This window comes from Triturus cristatus, chromosome 3_1, assembly GCF_964204655.1.
Source record: "Triturus cristatus chromosome 3_1, aTriCri1.1, whole genome shotgun sequence".
In the NCBI taxonomy this organism is placed as follows: Eukaryota; Metazoa; Chordata; class Amphibia; order Caudata; family Salamandridae; genus Triturus; species Triturus cristatus.
The window spans coordinates 204,526,451-204,544,384 of NC_140583.1; the positions used below are offsets into that span (position 1 = coordinate 204,526,451).

Here is a 17,934-nt window from a genome sequence, read left to right on the forward strand (position 1 = left end):
TTTCCCTAATAACAAGAGCGGCAATGCCTGCCAATGTTTCACATCCTGCTTCAATCTTTTTATCAGGGGTCCTAGTTTTGCTTTGTTATACAAGTCCAGATTCTAGGTGATCCAGATCCCCAGATATTTGAACTGTTCTGTCTCAACCCGCAACGGCAGAGTGAGCACTTCTCCCCGATACCGGTCTTCCTTCAAGAACAGCAATGACTTCTCAATTTATGGCTATTCCGAAAGGATCCCCAAAGACACAGAAAATGTCCCACAGCCGTTTTAGAGTTTGGCCCACATTTGTCAAATATATTAAGATGTCATTGGCATATAGAGATATGCATTCATCTCTTCTGCCGCTCCCCGGCAGCCCCAAACCTGCGCGTCTATCCGAACCCATTCTGCTAAGACTTCGACTGCCAGTGCAAACAACATGGGGAAAGTGGACACCCTTGACACAAGCCACTCTGAATTCACGAGATGTGTGTACATTGACTCGCACACTGGCCTTTGACATGTCGTGCAGCAGCGGAACCCATCTGATATATTTAGGGCCGAAGGCCGTCTTGGCCAGTACCCCAAAGAGGTACTTCCTTTCCACCGAGTCAAAGGCCTCATTTGCATCCAGTGAGGCTAAAACTCATCCCCCAGTTGTGCAGCAGGCTCAAATTTAGCTTTGTTGAACAGCCTGGTATGAACCCGTTCTGATCTGGGTGTAACAGCTTCGATGTCCCGATTTTCTGTCTATTCGCTAGGAGTTTGGCCCAGATCTTAATGTCTGCGTTCAGCAGTGATATTGGCCTGTATGATTCACACTTATCTCGGGGCTTCCCCGCCTTCAGGATAAGCACCACCATCACCGAGCGTATATTCTCTGGCAGTTCACCCTCCTTGACCTCCCTCACGAATGCCACATGCAGAGGGGCCATCGTCCACCTATTAAATTTCTGAAACAAATCTGGAATCCGTTCGATCCCAGGGCATTTGAACCATGGCTGCGGATCCCTCTCCGCCGTGATGTCTGTGTCCAGTTCTCGAGAGCGGTGTCCCTGTTTGAACTTTAATCTGGACTAGGCTTTGTGTGTAATTGAGGCCTAATTATGCAAAATGTGATCCCCATTATATGAGACCACTATCTGCAAACGTTGTACTGTTGGACCATCCTGGTACAAAGAAGCTCTAATCCTTGTTGCAGTTGACCCTGTCGGTGTGTGTTTTAATAACACAGACCCAGTTACTCTGATATCCTGCCACTGCTTTAAAGTTACTGTACTGCTCTGGGTACTGCTAGAGACCACGTCACACCCCTAAATACCTGTGAGTCAGGCGTGCACCGAAAAGACAAGCGAAAGAAAGCTCCTCACCTAGCGCAGGCATAAGAAATTGCTAATGCATTATTGTATGTTGTAGCTTCAATGGCCTGGCGGGTCTCAGGCTCCCAGGTGTGTTACTGGAAAGCAGTGAGGACCCTTCGAAATCTGTAGCGGAATTCATCCCCCAAATGTATCTTTGGGAGACCCTCATGCTTGGTACTGGTAGAGTGGCAGAAGTTGGTTCTCTAGATAATACTAAAATATTATTGAAATACACAGGGTAATGTTTTACCGACTCATGCATTTCGTTTATGCTTTTTGAGCAGCATTCCTTTATTATTTATGTCATGAGTGCCATTACACAAAGAAACTATATGCATGCAATTCATTCTGACCAGTTCCCAAAGTGGACAACGTGATCGAAAGGCTAAGACATGCCCCTCCACAGTGACTACAAGAGCCCGCAGTTAATCTCTAGAATTTTCAATGACCCAAAATGCAGATTCCTGCTTCCCAATGACTGATGCGTTTATCTTTACCATACTATTTGTAGCTTATGCTCCATAGTCAACCAGAATACCATGCTCTGCCACACCATCAACCGCTCCCTGGCAACCGCCTCGTTCCCTGACGACTGGAAACACGCTGAGATCAACCCCCTCCTGACCGCACCCTAATACGCAGACTCCATGACGCAGGGTTCCAAGACGAGGCCCTCAACTGGATCCGCTCCTACCTCTCCGGCAGAACGCAGCGGGTCAGACTCCCCCCTTTCCTCTCGGACCCTACACCTACCACCTGCGGAGTCCCCCAGGGGTCCTCCCTCAGCTCTTCAGCGTCTACATGGCTCCGCTCACCCCCATCGTCAGAACCTACGGACTCAACATTGTGTCGTACGCAGACGACACCCAACTCATCCTCTCCCTATCCAACGAACCCAAAACCGCCAGACACAACTTTAGAGAAGGCATGGAAGCCGTCGCCAAATGGATGAAAAACAGCCGCCTACAACTAAACACCAACAAAACTGAAGTACTCATCATGGGCCCAAACCCAGACGCCTGGAACGACACCTGGTGGCCCCCCGCCCTCGGAAGCCCGCCCACCCCCACGGACCACGCACGCAACCTGGGAATCACCCTGGACTCAGAGCTCAAAATGGACTGCAAGATCAACTCCGTCTCGTCCTCCTGCTTCCACACCCTTTGCCTCCTATGTAAGACCTTCAAATGGATCCCCCTCGAACACAGAAAGACCGTCACTCACGTCCTGGTCACCAGCAGGCTCGACTACGGCAACGCACTCTATGCCGAAATAAACAAAAACCTCACCTGCAAGCTACAGAACATCCAAAACGCCGCTGCAAGACTGGTCCTTAACCTGCCAAGACACTGCCACATCTCCCAGTACCTGCGCACACTCCACTGGCTCCCCATCGAAGCTACAGTCACCTTCAAGATGCTAACCCACGCTCACAAGGCCCTCCATGACACCGGACCAGCATACCTGAACAGCCGACTCAAATTCCACTCACCCCAAAGTACCCTATGATCAGCCCAGCTCTCCTACGCCATGGTCTCCCGCACCGGAAAGACCAGATCGGAAGGCCGCTCCTTCTCCTCCTTCCGCGCGGCCAGAGCCTGGCACGACCTTCCGCTCCACCTCAGACAGATTACATCGCTCCCCATCTTTGCAAGAAACCCCAAAACCTGGCTCTTCGACAGACCCCCTCCTTGATGGACTGTAACCTGCGCACCCCACAGCGCCTTGAGACCCTTACGGGTGAGTAGTCGCGCTTAACAAACACCTGATTTGATTTGAATACCAGATATTCTTGTTCTACATCCCCGAACAATAGTAGGGTCTGAGTACTCCATCAGGACGTTCTCACTGATCATTGCCACTGTATTCAGCCAAAACTCAAGCAGCATTTTGCCACCAGTTTTTTTCTGTAGATATATTTTGTTTAATATGCTATGGTAACATGATTTTTGGAAATTTCATGAAAATGTATTCCATTGAATTCTCATATAATGTCTTCTTTTCCACCAGAGCTGTGACGGAGAGTATTAATCAACTCATCACGCTTTGTACGCAGCAAGCTCCTGGTCAGAAGGAATGCGATAATTCTCTAAGGGAACTAGAGGTAATATTCTATAAATGAATGTGTGGATGGTCCTTGCCGTACTTGCATTTCATTTGACCACTTGAGTTTTATGCTCTCTGTCACTCTACCAGTCATTTGAGTTTACTTATAAGTGTTCAACACATCTCCTCAACATGCGAATCTTCCTTGGGAAATAGATCTTAAAGACAATGATAGCTTTTCACGCATTCTGTATTTTCCTTACTTTTTAAGCTTAAATCACTTCTATATGCCAGAGGGAGTTGGCAGACCGATGCATGGCGGTGCTTAGTTATTGGCATCAAAAGCCCTACTGCCTATTCTGACTACAGCATGCGCACTCTAAGATCTTGCACCTCGCAGAATGATACCGGACCTTTGGTTTAGCCCAGTACACAGCCAGATGCAAGTACGGATTTCGATTTTCCTAATTTTTTTAAAGATTGTTAAGTTCTTGGACACGGGTACCAGGGTCACCTTGGCTTTAAAGAACAAAACCAAATCAGGAGGAAGGTGCTAGTCATGCGACAAAAGATCTACCAGAACGAAAAAGTCTTCATAGTTATCCTCAAAATTGAATGAGATCCCTGATAATAGCATATCTGTATCTGCAATTTGTTTCAAAATGTCTCACTTTTCTCTTGGAACCCGCTCGAGCAACATGTTTTCTGGACACTGCATTGGTGGAAAAGGGCAGAATAGAGTGTTGAGCCCTTGGGGAGCATGTTTATAGAATGCTTTGTGAGCTAAGCAGACACAATTGAATTGATTCTTTATTTCATGGTCAGCCAAAAAGGATGTCTGTGTGTGAAAGAAATGTATTTGCTTTTTTTCAGTTGATAGATAGGATACTGCCTCGTTCTGCACCTGATGCGGTTATGCCTAGGGGCAATCTGTCATGTAGTGCAGAGATGTTAACAATAATTGGTCCTTGACACAACTTGGACATTCTTGACAGGGGCATGGAGCTCTTGAGGGATAATGGACAGAGCTTGTCTAAGAAGATTCACCATTGGCTTGCAAGCCTAGGATAGGTTCCTAGGGAAGCAGGACGCCCAGATATTTTGTTCTTGAGACTGTGGTAAGAGTATCGATCATGCTGACTGGCCAGCGGAAGCTAACCCAGTATTTTTTGATCCTGCCCAGAATCAAGATATCCTTTTTATTGGGATTTATTGGGATTTACTTTTATTTATGCCCCATTCATTCTTCTATCCCTATTTGACATGTGTACCAATAATTCAGGAGTGCTTTGCTTCAGCACTTGACAGAGGCCCACCATATACTTTGAAGAGCATAAGGTATCAAGCAGACCCCTATAAAGACTGGGATGCATTTATATTTGAAATGGGACAGCTCTGGCAGGCTGTGGTCCAATTAAAGCACTGTTCAATGTTAAACTCCTTCAGGAATTGTAATAGGATGGAGTGGTCCAGCCTATTGAGTGCATCAGGAGATATCCAGAGCATTTCTCCCACCGCATCACCTTTGTCCATGGTAGCTTTTAAATCCATTGTGGCTGAGATCAAAGATTGTAGGTATTGTGGTCTGGAATGAAATATGAGAGGCATCAATGTCTCTGAAACAGATGGATAACTGATTCTGTAACAAGCTTTCCCAATAATTTATCCAAGGCTGGGAAGAGTGGAATGGAACAATAATTTGGCCAAAAAAAGGCTTTTTTAAAGAGAAGAAACTCTACACCAGCCTAGCTGCAGTCAGAGGCCACATTTCTAGAGCTAGGTTATCAAGAATGGGTGGAGGAAGTGCTTTACAGATAGCTGCCGGATAGGATTAATCGATGGAGCCTGGTTTGATACACATGAGAAGACTTTCACCTTCTGGTCTAATTACAGCCAAGAAGGCCAACCAACAAGAATCATATTTTTTGGAGTTGTGAAAATGTGACACTTAAGAATTCTGTGCAAATCGAACAACTATGTATACCTTTCAAATTTAAGAAGAGGCTATATCTTCAAAAAGCCCATGTAGAGGTTGTCCCCAAACTAGCAAGCAAAAGACACACAATTGATGGACGGAATGCAGAACAAATCAAAACATTCACCCCCAGTCAAGAGATCTGGGTTAAATCCATCATTCTTTTGCTCACCATGCCACCCCAGATTAGTCCTGGCCATATGCAAATCTGTCTTGACCCTGTGCCTCATGGGAACAGTCTAGCCCGAACTGCCAAGCCAGGTCCTCACTGGACCGGAAACAAGCATCCTAGGACCGGTTTCAACTGTTGTTTTTGCACCAAACTAGCAAGGCCATCGGGCTGTGAAACGATTAGAATACAGAAAAATAGCTTTTGTGGTACATTCTGTGCATTAGCAATACTTGTATTAAGGTAGTTGCATTTTGCTTTCAAATTTGCTGCCTTGTAGAGCTTTTATTGAGAGTTGCGATTAAGTCTTCCCAGTATGCTCTACTCCATGTGCGCTCTTATTATAGTCACCAAAATATCACCAAGCCGATGCAATCATGTTAAAATAGTTTGTTAAAATAAGCCAAGTACCTGAAAGGCAAGAAGTGCACACGATTCACAGATTGAAATCTACAAGCAAGAAGCACCTCACAATAGTCACTTGCTGTCAAACTTCTTTTAGGGAACAGGTTTTGGTCCCTTCAGTTCAGTGGTTCTCTAGCAAGGCTAAGAGCTTGGCATAGCTGTTGTAAAAGCTTGGCATAGCTATTATAGAATTTGATGATGAGCAGCCACCAAAAACCCCCAGGAGAAATCAAATGTTTTCTTGTGATAGAAAATATGTTTTCATAGGGATGTAATGTTCTGGTTTGTGTAAGAGATAATCCGCCCTACAGTTGATTGGCTCATGCTCAGCGTTTAGCACGTGTATTGGCCTTCACTGTCCAGTGTGACAATTACAGGCCTATTCAGGTGGTAAAAAAATTGATACTCTCCCCCTCAGATTCTTCATCTTTTGAATTGTCATACAGTGAAGATTGCTTCCAGAAATAATTTTATAGTGGAAAATTGATTTTGGAATAGCACCAGTGACCTTGTCTCCATGACAAAAGTGACATCTAATAACCAGAATTTACACTCTAAACAGTATATACACAGACCTTGTCTAAATAATCTTTTAACATGCCAAAAACACTATCTTCTTTTACTTACAACTTTTTTTGACATTTGGTGGCTGATGTCTTAGTTGGTGTAGGGTTTCACCCGGAGATATCTTATTTTGAATCAAGTGCTTATTTTGTGAAACGGATGTCCCTGATGAATCCGTAGATGCACTGCATGTAAGCTCCAGTCGTCACAAAAACAAAGCCAGCTCCTCATGGCTTTTTATGCTTATGAATGGAAGGATGCTAGCGTGTTTAGTGCCCTTCAGGGTGGGTGGAGAGCTGTTCTCGCTCTGCCTGGCACAAGTGCAGATCTGAAATCCAAGGCTTTCTTCCATAGGACAGGCAGCCGAGCAGAAGAGGAAGAGGTTTCTTGGAGCAAGTGTCTTGATCCCAGCAGCACTATTCCACGTACTCCAAAAATAAGCACTGCTTGTAGTCTACGCAATCATTGCTATTATTTAGTGATGCAGTATGTCCATGTCTTAGGAAGACATTGTACAAATATTAGGTACCATTTCTTTATCTCAGCTCAGGGGTATTCGGTAGACTACACTGGCTATGTTAAAACAAGGCCATTTTACATTATTTGTCACATATTATTTAACTTTATCATTGGTCTTGTTCAGCTGCCAAATTAATCTTCTGCTAATCTACTACTTTCAACCCCTTCTAAAGGACTGCTCATGAACGTGTTCTTTTACCTGGCAAAATATTGTGTCTCTGACATAGAGTAACTGCAGACTAGACTGTTTTGCTTTGATTATCAGGGAAAGTCTTTTATTACAACATTTCCTGGACAATTCTGGATGTTGTCATTGAATTTGGGTTCTTGAGAAGTTTATAATCTTACATACATATTTTATGATTAGTTAGGCCCTGGTTTTAGCCTCTTTGTGTATATACTTGCTGTGATGTAGTATATACCATATTGTAAATTTGGTAATACTATTGGCCTGATCGCTTCAGCAGTCCTCAAGCTTAATAGTGTTCTCAGCACTACTCTGTGCTCTACTGTATGCCATGATTTGAAGTTCCTTTAAGTGTTGTCAGGTAAATGCATGGTTGTTCATGATTATGTTCAGATTAGCTTATGCAAGAGTACATTTGTGCTTCTGAGTTTCTTACGTACACAAATTTGTTGAAAGTGTGTGTATGCAATACAGGCAATTTGTGATTTTTTTATTGAAGAATTCGAACATGGCCTGACACTTGGTCGATGATGATTCTAGAATGGCGACAATTTTTCCATAACATAGCAAGAATGTTCCCTATCTTGGGTAATTATTGAGACCACAGCTTTTACAAGTGACTTTCTTGTTGTGGTGTTTGTTTCCTAAATTCAGTGGACTTATGTAAATTACAAATGTAACCTGAGATATTCCATTGCAGACCGTGAAAGGGATGCTCGACAACCCTAACGAGCCAGTGAGTGATCTTTCGTACTTCGACTGCATTGAGAGCGTAATGGAGAACTCAAAGGTGAGAACTGATTCCTGGTGATAATGAATTGCCATCACAAGATTACTTGTATGTTGTGCGAAATGCAAAGAATGGATTCAGAATGCATGTTTTCAGTTTTTCAATGTAATTATTTGTGAAGCAAAAGAATGAATGTAAACCACAGAAAATGCATATACACTTTCACAAAGAAAATATTAATGTTCAAGCATTTACCGTATTTTATTTCTGAGGGCTTCTCCAAGTTTGTTAGCGCATAGTGCAAAAATTACTATGCTCTTTAGTATTTTACCATTTACTTATTCCTGCTTTTTCTCCCCATCACATCCTCACTTCTTCAATCTAGTTTTACTATGCACGCCCTCCCTTTCCATATTCCGTCCCGATGCACACATTTGGCCTATTGTTCTGGGGTTCAAAGTACAGGTCAATCCATTTCCCACCAACATCTGGGAAGCATTGGACCCATCAGATGATATGCTGTTTTATTTAGTGTTTTTAAAAAGTACAAATACATATTAAGTGCATTGAGGAACTCCTACTTCACCTGATAAATTGATTAATTGCGTGTCACTGTATACATATGGACACACAGGAGAGGGCTGTCTGGAGAACCAGTACATGGGACACGTTCCAAGGATGGCTGGAACATAACTCTATGGATACAGAGTGTTTCTACTGTCCATGATTATCCCACTAACAATGTGTTGAATCAAGTGCTCAGGAATTACAAGTTCATTATGTATGATACCTGAAAGAAGACTGAAAATATCATCCAATGGGTCGTGTGCCTCTTTTTGACATGTATTTGAAGGTTTTGATTGAGAAAGCGGTAAACAATTCTGTAATTGAATAATTTTTGCTTTCTTCCTTTTTAGTTCTCGCCTGGCGTTAGAAGCGCGCATGCGTTGCTCTCGCTATGCGAGGGCTTCTTGTAATCTATACAGTTTGTAAGTGGAGTGTAGGCTCCGCCCCCTGTTTCCATTCGCTAGCATCATCGCGCATGCTAAGCCCTGGCTTCCCATTGTTAGTGAGGCTTTTTAGCCCCTCCTGGTTACCACCCTGTCCAGCTTTAGGCCAGCCCACCTGGACTGGATGCTTTACTGGCGACGTGACACTCTCTCCTTTATTACTCGGTACGCAATTTTTTCTTCTCATTCTGCTTTGGTAAAGTCAGCCGCATGTTTGTTTTTGTATTGCGCTTTCACTTAAAGTGAAAGCGCGATGCAAATATAAACAAGCGGCTGCCTTTGCAGTACCGCGCTTGTTCTTTTTGATGCTCTGCTTCATTGCAGTATGTATTTTAAATGTGCACACTTTTGTTACGGTATCTAAAGCGCGATCACACTCCGTTGTCCATGCGTTTTTGCACCATCCGCCCGCACTCCGTTGTGCGTGGTTTTTTGCACCCCCTTCCCGCAATCCGCATTGAGAGAGATGCTGTTAGCAGGAGTTAGGGCTAAAGGTTACGATAAGTAGAAAATGGATGAAATACATGATCGTTGTGGAGAAATTGCATGTAGCAGTTTTATTTTAAATGACAACAGCCTGATTTTGTTTCCTTTCGCTGTCAAGACGAGCAATACTCCTCCTATCAAGAAACATATTCGGCGCGCGTGGTGCATTGTGGGTGTTTCCGCTGCACAAGTGATGAAATTTGAATTTTGCTGCGACAACTCTGAAAATGTCAGTTCGCCTTTGGGGCCTGGTGTTGAGATTTCCACAGACTGCATCTGATCAGAAATTGCTCATCGGCCAGCGGTTTAGGTGACACACCTGGCTCGGACTCCATCATCTCCCCCAGTTGTGGCCGCGGCCCGGCTCTCGTTAATCTTCGACGCCTCCCGCACCTGGGGAGCCGCTCACTATAATAATAATAAGGGAATTTTATAAAGCGCATGGTTACGCTCAAAGCGTGTCCCCGCGCTAAAACAGATTGACTCCCACGACACAACCAATGAGACTATGCAAGCTAGCGAGTATATAGATATGTTTTTAACTTCCTCCTAAAGCTCAGTTCAGATGACTCAAGACGGAGGTCCAAAGGTAGAGCATTCCAGCTCTTAGCCGCCAGGTAGCGAAAAGATCTACCTCCCATGCGAGCCCGCCTTATCATCGGGACCTTTAAAAGGCCTCCGTGGGAGGAGCGAAGGGAGCGTGTTGGTTCATACCTGGTGATCAAGTTCTGGAGCGGTATTGGCGCTTTCCCAGTAAGGATGCGATGGCAGGTACAGAGGGCCTTAAACTCCACCCTGCTCCTCACTGGCAACCAGTGAAGAGTCCGGAGGGCGGTATTAGAGGCCACTCTTCTGGGAAATTTTAAAATGAGGCGAGCTGGAGCATTGTGCAGCACCTGAAGGCGATTTAAGGCCTTGTTGGTTGCTCCTAGGTACAGTAAATTGCCATAATCCAGGCGTGATGTGACGAGGGCGTGCACCAACGTTCTGCGGGCTGACGTAGGGAGGAGATCTAAAATCTTCCGTAAACTTTTCAGGGCGCTGAAACAAACGCCCGCCACATGTCCTATCTGCGGTCCAAAAGACAGGTCAGCATCTAATCAGACTCCAAGGTTCCAAACTTCTTGGCAAGGTGTTGGAGCCTCTCCCAAGCATGGAGGCCACCACGCCGACGACCAGACAGATGGGTTCCCCCCCACTACGAGTACCTCAGTCTTGCTGCCATTTAGTTTAAGTCAGTTGGTGGACATCCAGGCTGCAAGGTCTTGCATGCAGACTCTGAAACTGTCCACCGCAAGACCCGGCGCTCGCGAGAGGGAGATAACCAGCTGCGTGTCGTCGGCATATGACACGATGTACAGACCATGGCCCACAGCAATACGGGCCACTGGGGAGACATAAAGATTAAATAGGGTGGGGCTCAGGGACGATCCCTGGGGTACGCCCTGGTCCAATCCAATATCCCTGGAATAACACTCGCTCTGGCGGACCTGAAAGCTTCTCCCCGTGAGAAAGGAGTGGATCCATGTGAGGGCAGCTCCAGTTATTCTGCCATTATTCACTCGGAGTTAACAATGTATTGTAACTTATCAGAGGAATGAATAAATGAGCGCATTAGATTTTCATTTTGCAGCCCGGCATCTGTTTGTCTAATCAGAAGAGAGATCCGCAAAAGTCAACCAGGGCTGACGTGCATTTTATTTAACTTTTCCTCTGTCAGAGGAGTTTAAATACCTAATAAACAGGCCGCGGTGAGTTCAAATATAATCCCATTACACTGATGAGAATACTGAGACCGCGAGAGTTCAGAAATCATGCTTAGGGTTCTAATTGCGAACACCCTGTCGAGACTTTGCATTTAAGCAGAGGTGTGTTGCAGGAATAAAACATGACAGGTCATACTTGAGGAGTTTAACTCTTTCGCACCCCCCACCCACACCCCGTTGTCCGTGGTTTTTTACACCCCCCGACCGCAATCCGCTGTCCGTGAATTTTCGCACCCCTCTCCCGCCGTCCACACTCCGCTGTCCGTGCATTGAGAGAGATGCTGTTAGCAGGAGTTAGGGAGTGTCTCTACTTTTTTTGTTTCTTTTTTTTTCTGCTTTGTTTTGGTTTTCATGATGCTCCTGGAAAAGCCGCAAGTCTCTGAACTTGGCCCGTCAAAGGCACGAGTTGTGAGGAACCAGTGTCAGGACTCGGCGGCAGGAACAGCGAGCCTGCGGCCTACTAATGTGATCTGCTGGGACGAGGCAGCAGCGTGTGGACGTGTGTAGTTTCAGGTAACACGTGCTCCACTCCAGCAAGGAGCCCGAGGGGAACACATGCCGAGCTCTGTGTGGGGAGGAGGGCACATTGAAAGGGTGTATTATAAAGGAGTGCGTGCCACAGTGTTGATATGTTATCAGCATTTATCTAGCGCCTTCAGCCAAAAGCAAGGCATAGAAACGCTTCCTTGAACAAAGTGGGCTTATTGTATAGTTCTCGAGTTTCTATTGGCTACTTTTGTGGGTGAACTCTGAATATTAGGGAATTTTAAAATAGTGTGGGTGGTGTAAGGTGTTAACATTTTGAGAAGGAGGTAGGTATCATTACCGGGTCTTGAAGTGGGATGAAATAACTGGATGGGGGGGGGTGTCTCCCATAGGGGCGTGGCCAATCTAATCAAGGGCGTGGCTTAAAGCACAAGCTAAACAAGCATTGGCATAGCCAATAGGTCTCGCCTTTGGGACCTTATAAGTGTTTAGCCATGCAACAGTTGCATAACTAAACACTTATAAGGTCCCAAAAGCGAGACCTATTGGCTATGCCAATGCTTGTTTTAACTGCTGCAATCTATTGAAGCCTCACGGAGAACATCAAAGCGGCCGTGCAGCCCCGAAAGTGATCGCAATCGCGATCAAACATCAAAGCGAAAGTGAAAGTAATCGCGGTAAAACGCGAAGAGCGCGCCCGTGCACTTGCACTGTAGCTCTAGGCTGGCCTGGTAGCACTTTTTGGAGCCCTCACAAAATGTCTCGCCAGACCAGCGCATGCGCTGGGTCAGGCGAGACCTAAAAACGGTACTTAGCTTAGTGTGCTGCCCCACTTGTATTTGCTGCTTCTGTCCATTCATCCAGATAGATAGCACAACAAGTAGCATTACACCTACAACAAGCCAGGGCTACTGGCTTTGTCAATGGTTGTAAATTGCATAAGATAAATAAGCAGCAACTATGACTTCGTTATATATAATATTGAAAATGCTTCCGTTCTTGAGAGCAAGGTTGTGGCCCTAAGGCTATAGCTGCCTCTTTCGAGCCGAAAAAGCAGGTTCGAGCCTCACTGGGCTCAACATCCGGTGTTTGAAAACATAAATGTGGCTTTGTGTAATGTAACTGGTGCTCATGCTTGCGCTATATATAAACTGAAAAATGAGTCTCTTTGAAGCTCTGCAGCCTTAAATTCCTGGCGGGAATGCCCAGCCTTTCATTCTTCCAAGCTGGATGCATTGCATATTACATTATGTAAATGACAAAAAACGATGTTGTTGATATATGAAAGATCTTTACATATTCAAAAAAAGCCTTCCTGCATATTAGGTGAATGCTTTAATATGTCGTGTCCCAGTGCTCCATACACGTCGAGACCAACTGGATTTTTTGACTAACAACAAGTGTAACAAGCACTGGCAAAGCTAATGGGTTTCGCATTTGTAACCTCTGTGTTCTAGTTGTTTCCCTGTTTCAGTGTGTCTCTCCTCTCCCAGTGTCCTGTGTTTCCCTGTCCCGTATATACCAGCCCCTGTGTGTCCACCTCATTGTGTTCCAGTAGTTGTCTCCCTGACCCAGTGTTTGTGTTTCTGTTTCAGTGAATCTCTTTCCCAGAGTCTGTTTTCCTTATTTTACTGATTACTTCTGCCAGTGACGCATTTCCCTGTTCCAGTTACTGGATCTGTGGCCGATTGTGTGTGTGCAGGGATACATTACCTGCTTTCAGAGCTAAATGGGCACATCGACTTTTTTCTCTCTTTTTTTTTTACTAATTTGCTAATGCACATTTTCCTTTTCTTTTTCGTACACTTACCTTTAATAGGCCCATAAATCCCCTTACAATCCTGGTTTACTGTGCAGCATACATATTGGAATTTGAAGCTACTTCTGTAGATTGTTAGGGTATACCTCACGACATTTCAGAAACTACTAGTTGAATTTAATATAAAGGAGAACAACGGACGTGTTTTCGTTGTCACTTAAAAAAAAAAAAAAAGGCTGCGTTAATGGATAGTTTTGCCCATAGTTTGTAACAAAAACGTAAACAGCCAAGTTAAAGACCGTTCATAGGTTAACACCTCCGCAAAGCGCCTGGTATTTCCAGCCGCTTCTGCTGGGACTCTCTGGGAGCTTTGGTGCAGTGAGCACATTTTGTTATATTAATTTAAAAGTGTAAAACGTACCTAAAATCATGTTAATCCACCAGGGCGCTGGTTCCCTGGAGGAACAGAGAAAACCTGGGTGTGAAGTATACCGGTTATGAGTGACTGCTGCTTTTTAATATTATAAAAGGCAATGCCATTTACAATGCCAAAGGCTCTACAATTTGCAATTGCGAGACCTATTGGATTTGCAATGCTTGTTATGCTTGCCATCCATCCAATGGGTGCAGCAATATTACAGCCCACATGCCCAGGGCATGGAGGTGGTGATGTTGCTTACAGAAGACGATGACAAGATACTATTGAGATATCATTTCACAAAAATTTGTAGTACAATATTAAGTAGTCGTTGAGCATTTGTAGAGTAATTGGCAAGTTAGAAATTCCCAATCACATGTCTGCTTTATATTTACATGTGGCCTTTATTTTCTTTATTTCTGTAACATTGTGTAGGGTATGTTTGACATATGCACATAATGCGTCTTCTGTTCTAGGTCTTGGGAGAGTCGATGGCTGGAATTTCTCAGAATGCCAAGACTGGAGACTTGCCTGTCTTTGGGGAATGTGTCGGAGTTGCATCGAAGGCCCTCTGTGGCCTCACGGAGGCAGCCGCCCAGGTACACACATACATTGTATATTCTTGCTATTCTGCTCGTATAGCTCAGTTTTAAGAAAGACACTCACATTTCTTATTTGTACCTTTGGGTTGTTGCTTAGTGTGGTTCAAGAATGCATCTACTGTAAAGGTAATACCTCTGTCTCACCAAACTCCCAAATAAAGAGATGTCTCAACAGTTTAAGTAGGTGTTGGCAGGAATATTGTTTTAGCGAACCTGGCAATACAAAAAATAATTTCTGCTGATTATCCATTTCGTTAATGACGCTTTTCCACAATTAATCAAATAGTCATTAAGGACAAAACAACAAAAAAGAAAGAAAGCAGTTGAAGGTGGTGGTAGTTCATTTTCTTTATCTACTGCAAGCTTAAACCCAAAGCAGGAAAGAGAAATAAAGGAGGAAAAACTAAGGGGAACATGAGAACAGGGAAAGAAACTATTGACAGAGATGGAGGATGAATAGGCCAAACATAGGAGAATAGGTAAGGAGGAAAATATTAATAAAGTGGTGCCATAGTAAGAAAAAGCCACATGGAGTATTGGGATGTATAGAAACATTAACTGCATGGGGAGGTGAGGAAAGTGATTGAGGGGACAAGGGGTGTCATTTTGAGCAAAGGTGGGGGGTAAACTAGACTGAAGATGTGATATGATACTGAGGGGCTTCTGGAAACATCCATTGAGTTCATGATTTTTACTACCCTAAAGGCTGCCAAATGAGATGTAACATATAATGGCTAGCCCACGCCAAACTTGACTCAAACCCTTAACTGGCTCCAGGGGAGGCAATGGTTAAATTCAAAGTCCTGTGCACAAGGCTTACTAAGCGGAGACCCAAGTTATCTCCGTAAACCGGGCCTTCACTGCATACCACCAAAAGCTCTCCAAACATGAAACTTGAAAGTAATTTATCAAAATTAAAATGGCAGAATCACAAGGACAATTTCCTTAGAGTTCCATGTCCCAGATTAATGTATACCCTTCATCTAATTCTGACATCTGAATCAAACCACCTTTGCTTCATGAAACGCCCAGAAGACAGAATTCTACTAAAACAACCATGATTAGCACTAAACTGCACACTTGGTGTAAGGGCTGTCCAATGCAGCTGACTGTAGCACTCCAGTGGCAAAAATTATCAACAATCGTTCATTATTTGATTTTTGGTGCCTCTCTAAAAGAAATGACTGGTGGGTTCCCATACCCTAAATTAATTTCTGAGGTGAGAACTGATAGGTAAGATTGAAATGCCAAATCAGAAGCAGTCAGCCATTTTGAGTTCCTTGCATCCTCTTCAGACCAAACTGCTCACAATTTGTTATCATTCTTACCATACTCTTTCTTTACTAGCAATTATTGAATATCTTCACTCGTTGCCTTCTGTTCGATGAACGAGCATCGGTGATATTACCTAACCTCTGTACTCTAAACATACGCCAACCATATCCCTAAAGCAATAATGCTCATCATTATGTGGTGAGGATTAGTTCTGTAACCAAGTGCACTAAAGATTTTGAAAGTAGACATGTCATTTCTCTGCATCTTGTGTTTTTGTCTGTACTTGCTCCTCCTGTTCTGCAGGTGCTCTGACTCTCTTCAGTGTGTACTCTTGCCTCAAAGCATTCTTCTCAACTTTTTTTCCATTTTGATTTGCAGTGAAGCCAGCTTTTTCCAGTTTATGGAAATCTCTACACTCTTTTGTGCTCTAGAGCAGATTGTTTCTGGCTGTACAATTTCCCTGTGTGATTATTTGTTCATGAGTAGCTATTGCCTGCTTCCCCAGCCACCACTGCAGATAAACATTCTTTCATGTTTCTGAATGTGATCATATGTACTACTCGTTTTGGGATCCCTTCCCCTGACACCATCTTGGACGTATCATTTGAAGAGTGGCCTTGTTGGCATAGTCCCGTCTATACTGCATTCTCTAGAATAGGCGATCAACCTTGCCACTCATTTTCAACACAGTTGTTTAATATTCTAATCTTTTATAGAGGGTCTCTGTGGAATTCCAACAATACCAAATTGTAAACAGGCTGGTAGAAGAGATCAACGACTCATGGTTATTGCCTGAAGAGTCATTTCTTTGTTGGCTTTTTGAGACTTACCGGATAAATATTGTTGATATTGATGTTTACATTCAAGACGAAGTCTGTCAGCCTCTCCAAATATGTGTTATGGTGCCTAGGGCAAGAGAACGATGCCCCTCAGCTAAGTCGGTTACATGTGTGCTCTGACGTTACCTACATAGCTGCAAGGCACTCTTTATAAAACACTCTATCAATTTGCAATTCTGAAGGCAGCTCCTCTCATCTGCTCCTTGCAGTTTGTGGCACAAGTCGGGCCTCCACTGTACACAAGTTTTGTTCAGGCAGATTATGAAGGGATTTTATTAGGAATGGCAGTGAACATTTAATTAGATGGTTTTCTTCTGGGGACTGATGACTGGTAGAAGGTAATTTCTCCAAGGGGCTGGTTTCAAAAAGCCCATCCATTACAGTGCCACTTGTCCATAATTTTATTATTCACCGTAATCCTGTTTCTCCGAACATGTTATCATATCCCAGTTTGCATCAAGGAGCAAGTATTGCTTATAGCAGAAGGGAGAAATCTCTTCTGATTCGAGATTCCATCGTGGTCAGCTTGGGGGTGGGTGAGAGCTGGTTTAGTGTCTGGCTGTGAAACATTTTTCCTCTCTTTTTGGTAATAATTTATGTTGTATGAAGGCTTTATAGTGAGGCTGACCTGATTCGCTCTTCAGGGTTGCACATGGATTCGGTCTTTGCTTCTTCTGATTGAACCTCTTTGAAGAGGTTACTCTACTCTCCGTCACCTACGATGGTCTACACGCTCTTACTGACTTCTTGGGCAGCAGAAGTCCTCTACGCTTCATCCATCATTAGAAGAGTCACGCAAAATCATAACTGCAGTGCAGTCAGAATAGGCACATGATCATGTTTGTTGGTGTGACTATTTTTCATTACTTTGACTCAGAGCAACAATATTTCTGTTCAAAGGATCACCTCTCCACTTTTGTGTGCTGATCTCTTTTCGTGCACTGGATGTTTGTAAGTTGAACAAGGCTCTGGGTTTACGTCACGCAGTGTGTGTGTGTGGTTGTGTGCGAGTGTGTGTGTATATATATATATATATATATATATGTGTGTGTGTGTAAATATTTTCCGCTAGATTAAGATGCATCTCATCAAAAAGCTAAGTGTCTTGAACTCAGTGTAACAAACAGTACTTTATCATGCTGTATGTTTACAAAAGTGTCTCGCTCACTCGTTTCATTGATCAATGGACAGGAATTTTAATTTTCTTTAATAAAGGCAGTTTGCAGCTAAGCAGGAACAGAGCAGTCTTTTTCTCAAAAGTCTGGCAGTTAATGGTTTTATTATTTCACTTTGATCTTGAAATTAGGCGTATCTCATCTTTGACCTCAAAAATGAAATCAACTCTTCTTTGACAT

At 43.8% G+C, this 17,934-nt stretch overlaps 1 protein-coding gene across 7 annotated transcripts in view; it reads left to right on the forward strand.

The window, feature by feature from the left end:
- Positions 1 to 17,934, forward strand: part of TLN2 (talin 2) — a 1,262,084-nt gene that overhangs the window by 948,429 nt on the left and 295,721 nt on the right. For all 7 annotated transcript variants that reach the window (XM_085643650.1, XM_085643649.1, XM_085643651.1 and 4 more), the window contains 3 exons: positions 3,354 to 3,447; positions 7,909 to 7,998; positions 14,340 to 14,462. In XM_085643650.1, coding sequence (XP_085499776.1) covers positions 3,354 to 3,447; positions 7,909 to 7,998; positions 14,340 to 14,462 — 307 coding nt within the window. The remainder of the gene's footprint in view (positions 1 to 3,353; positions 3,448 to 7,908; positions 7,999 to 14,339; positions 14,463 to 17,934) is intronic.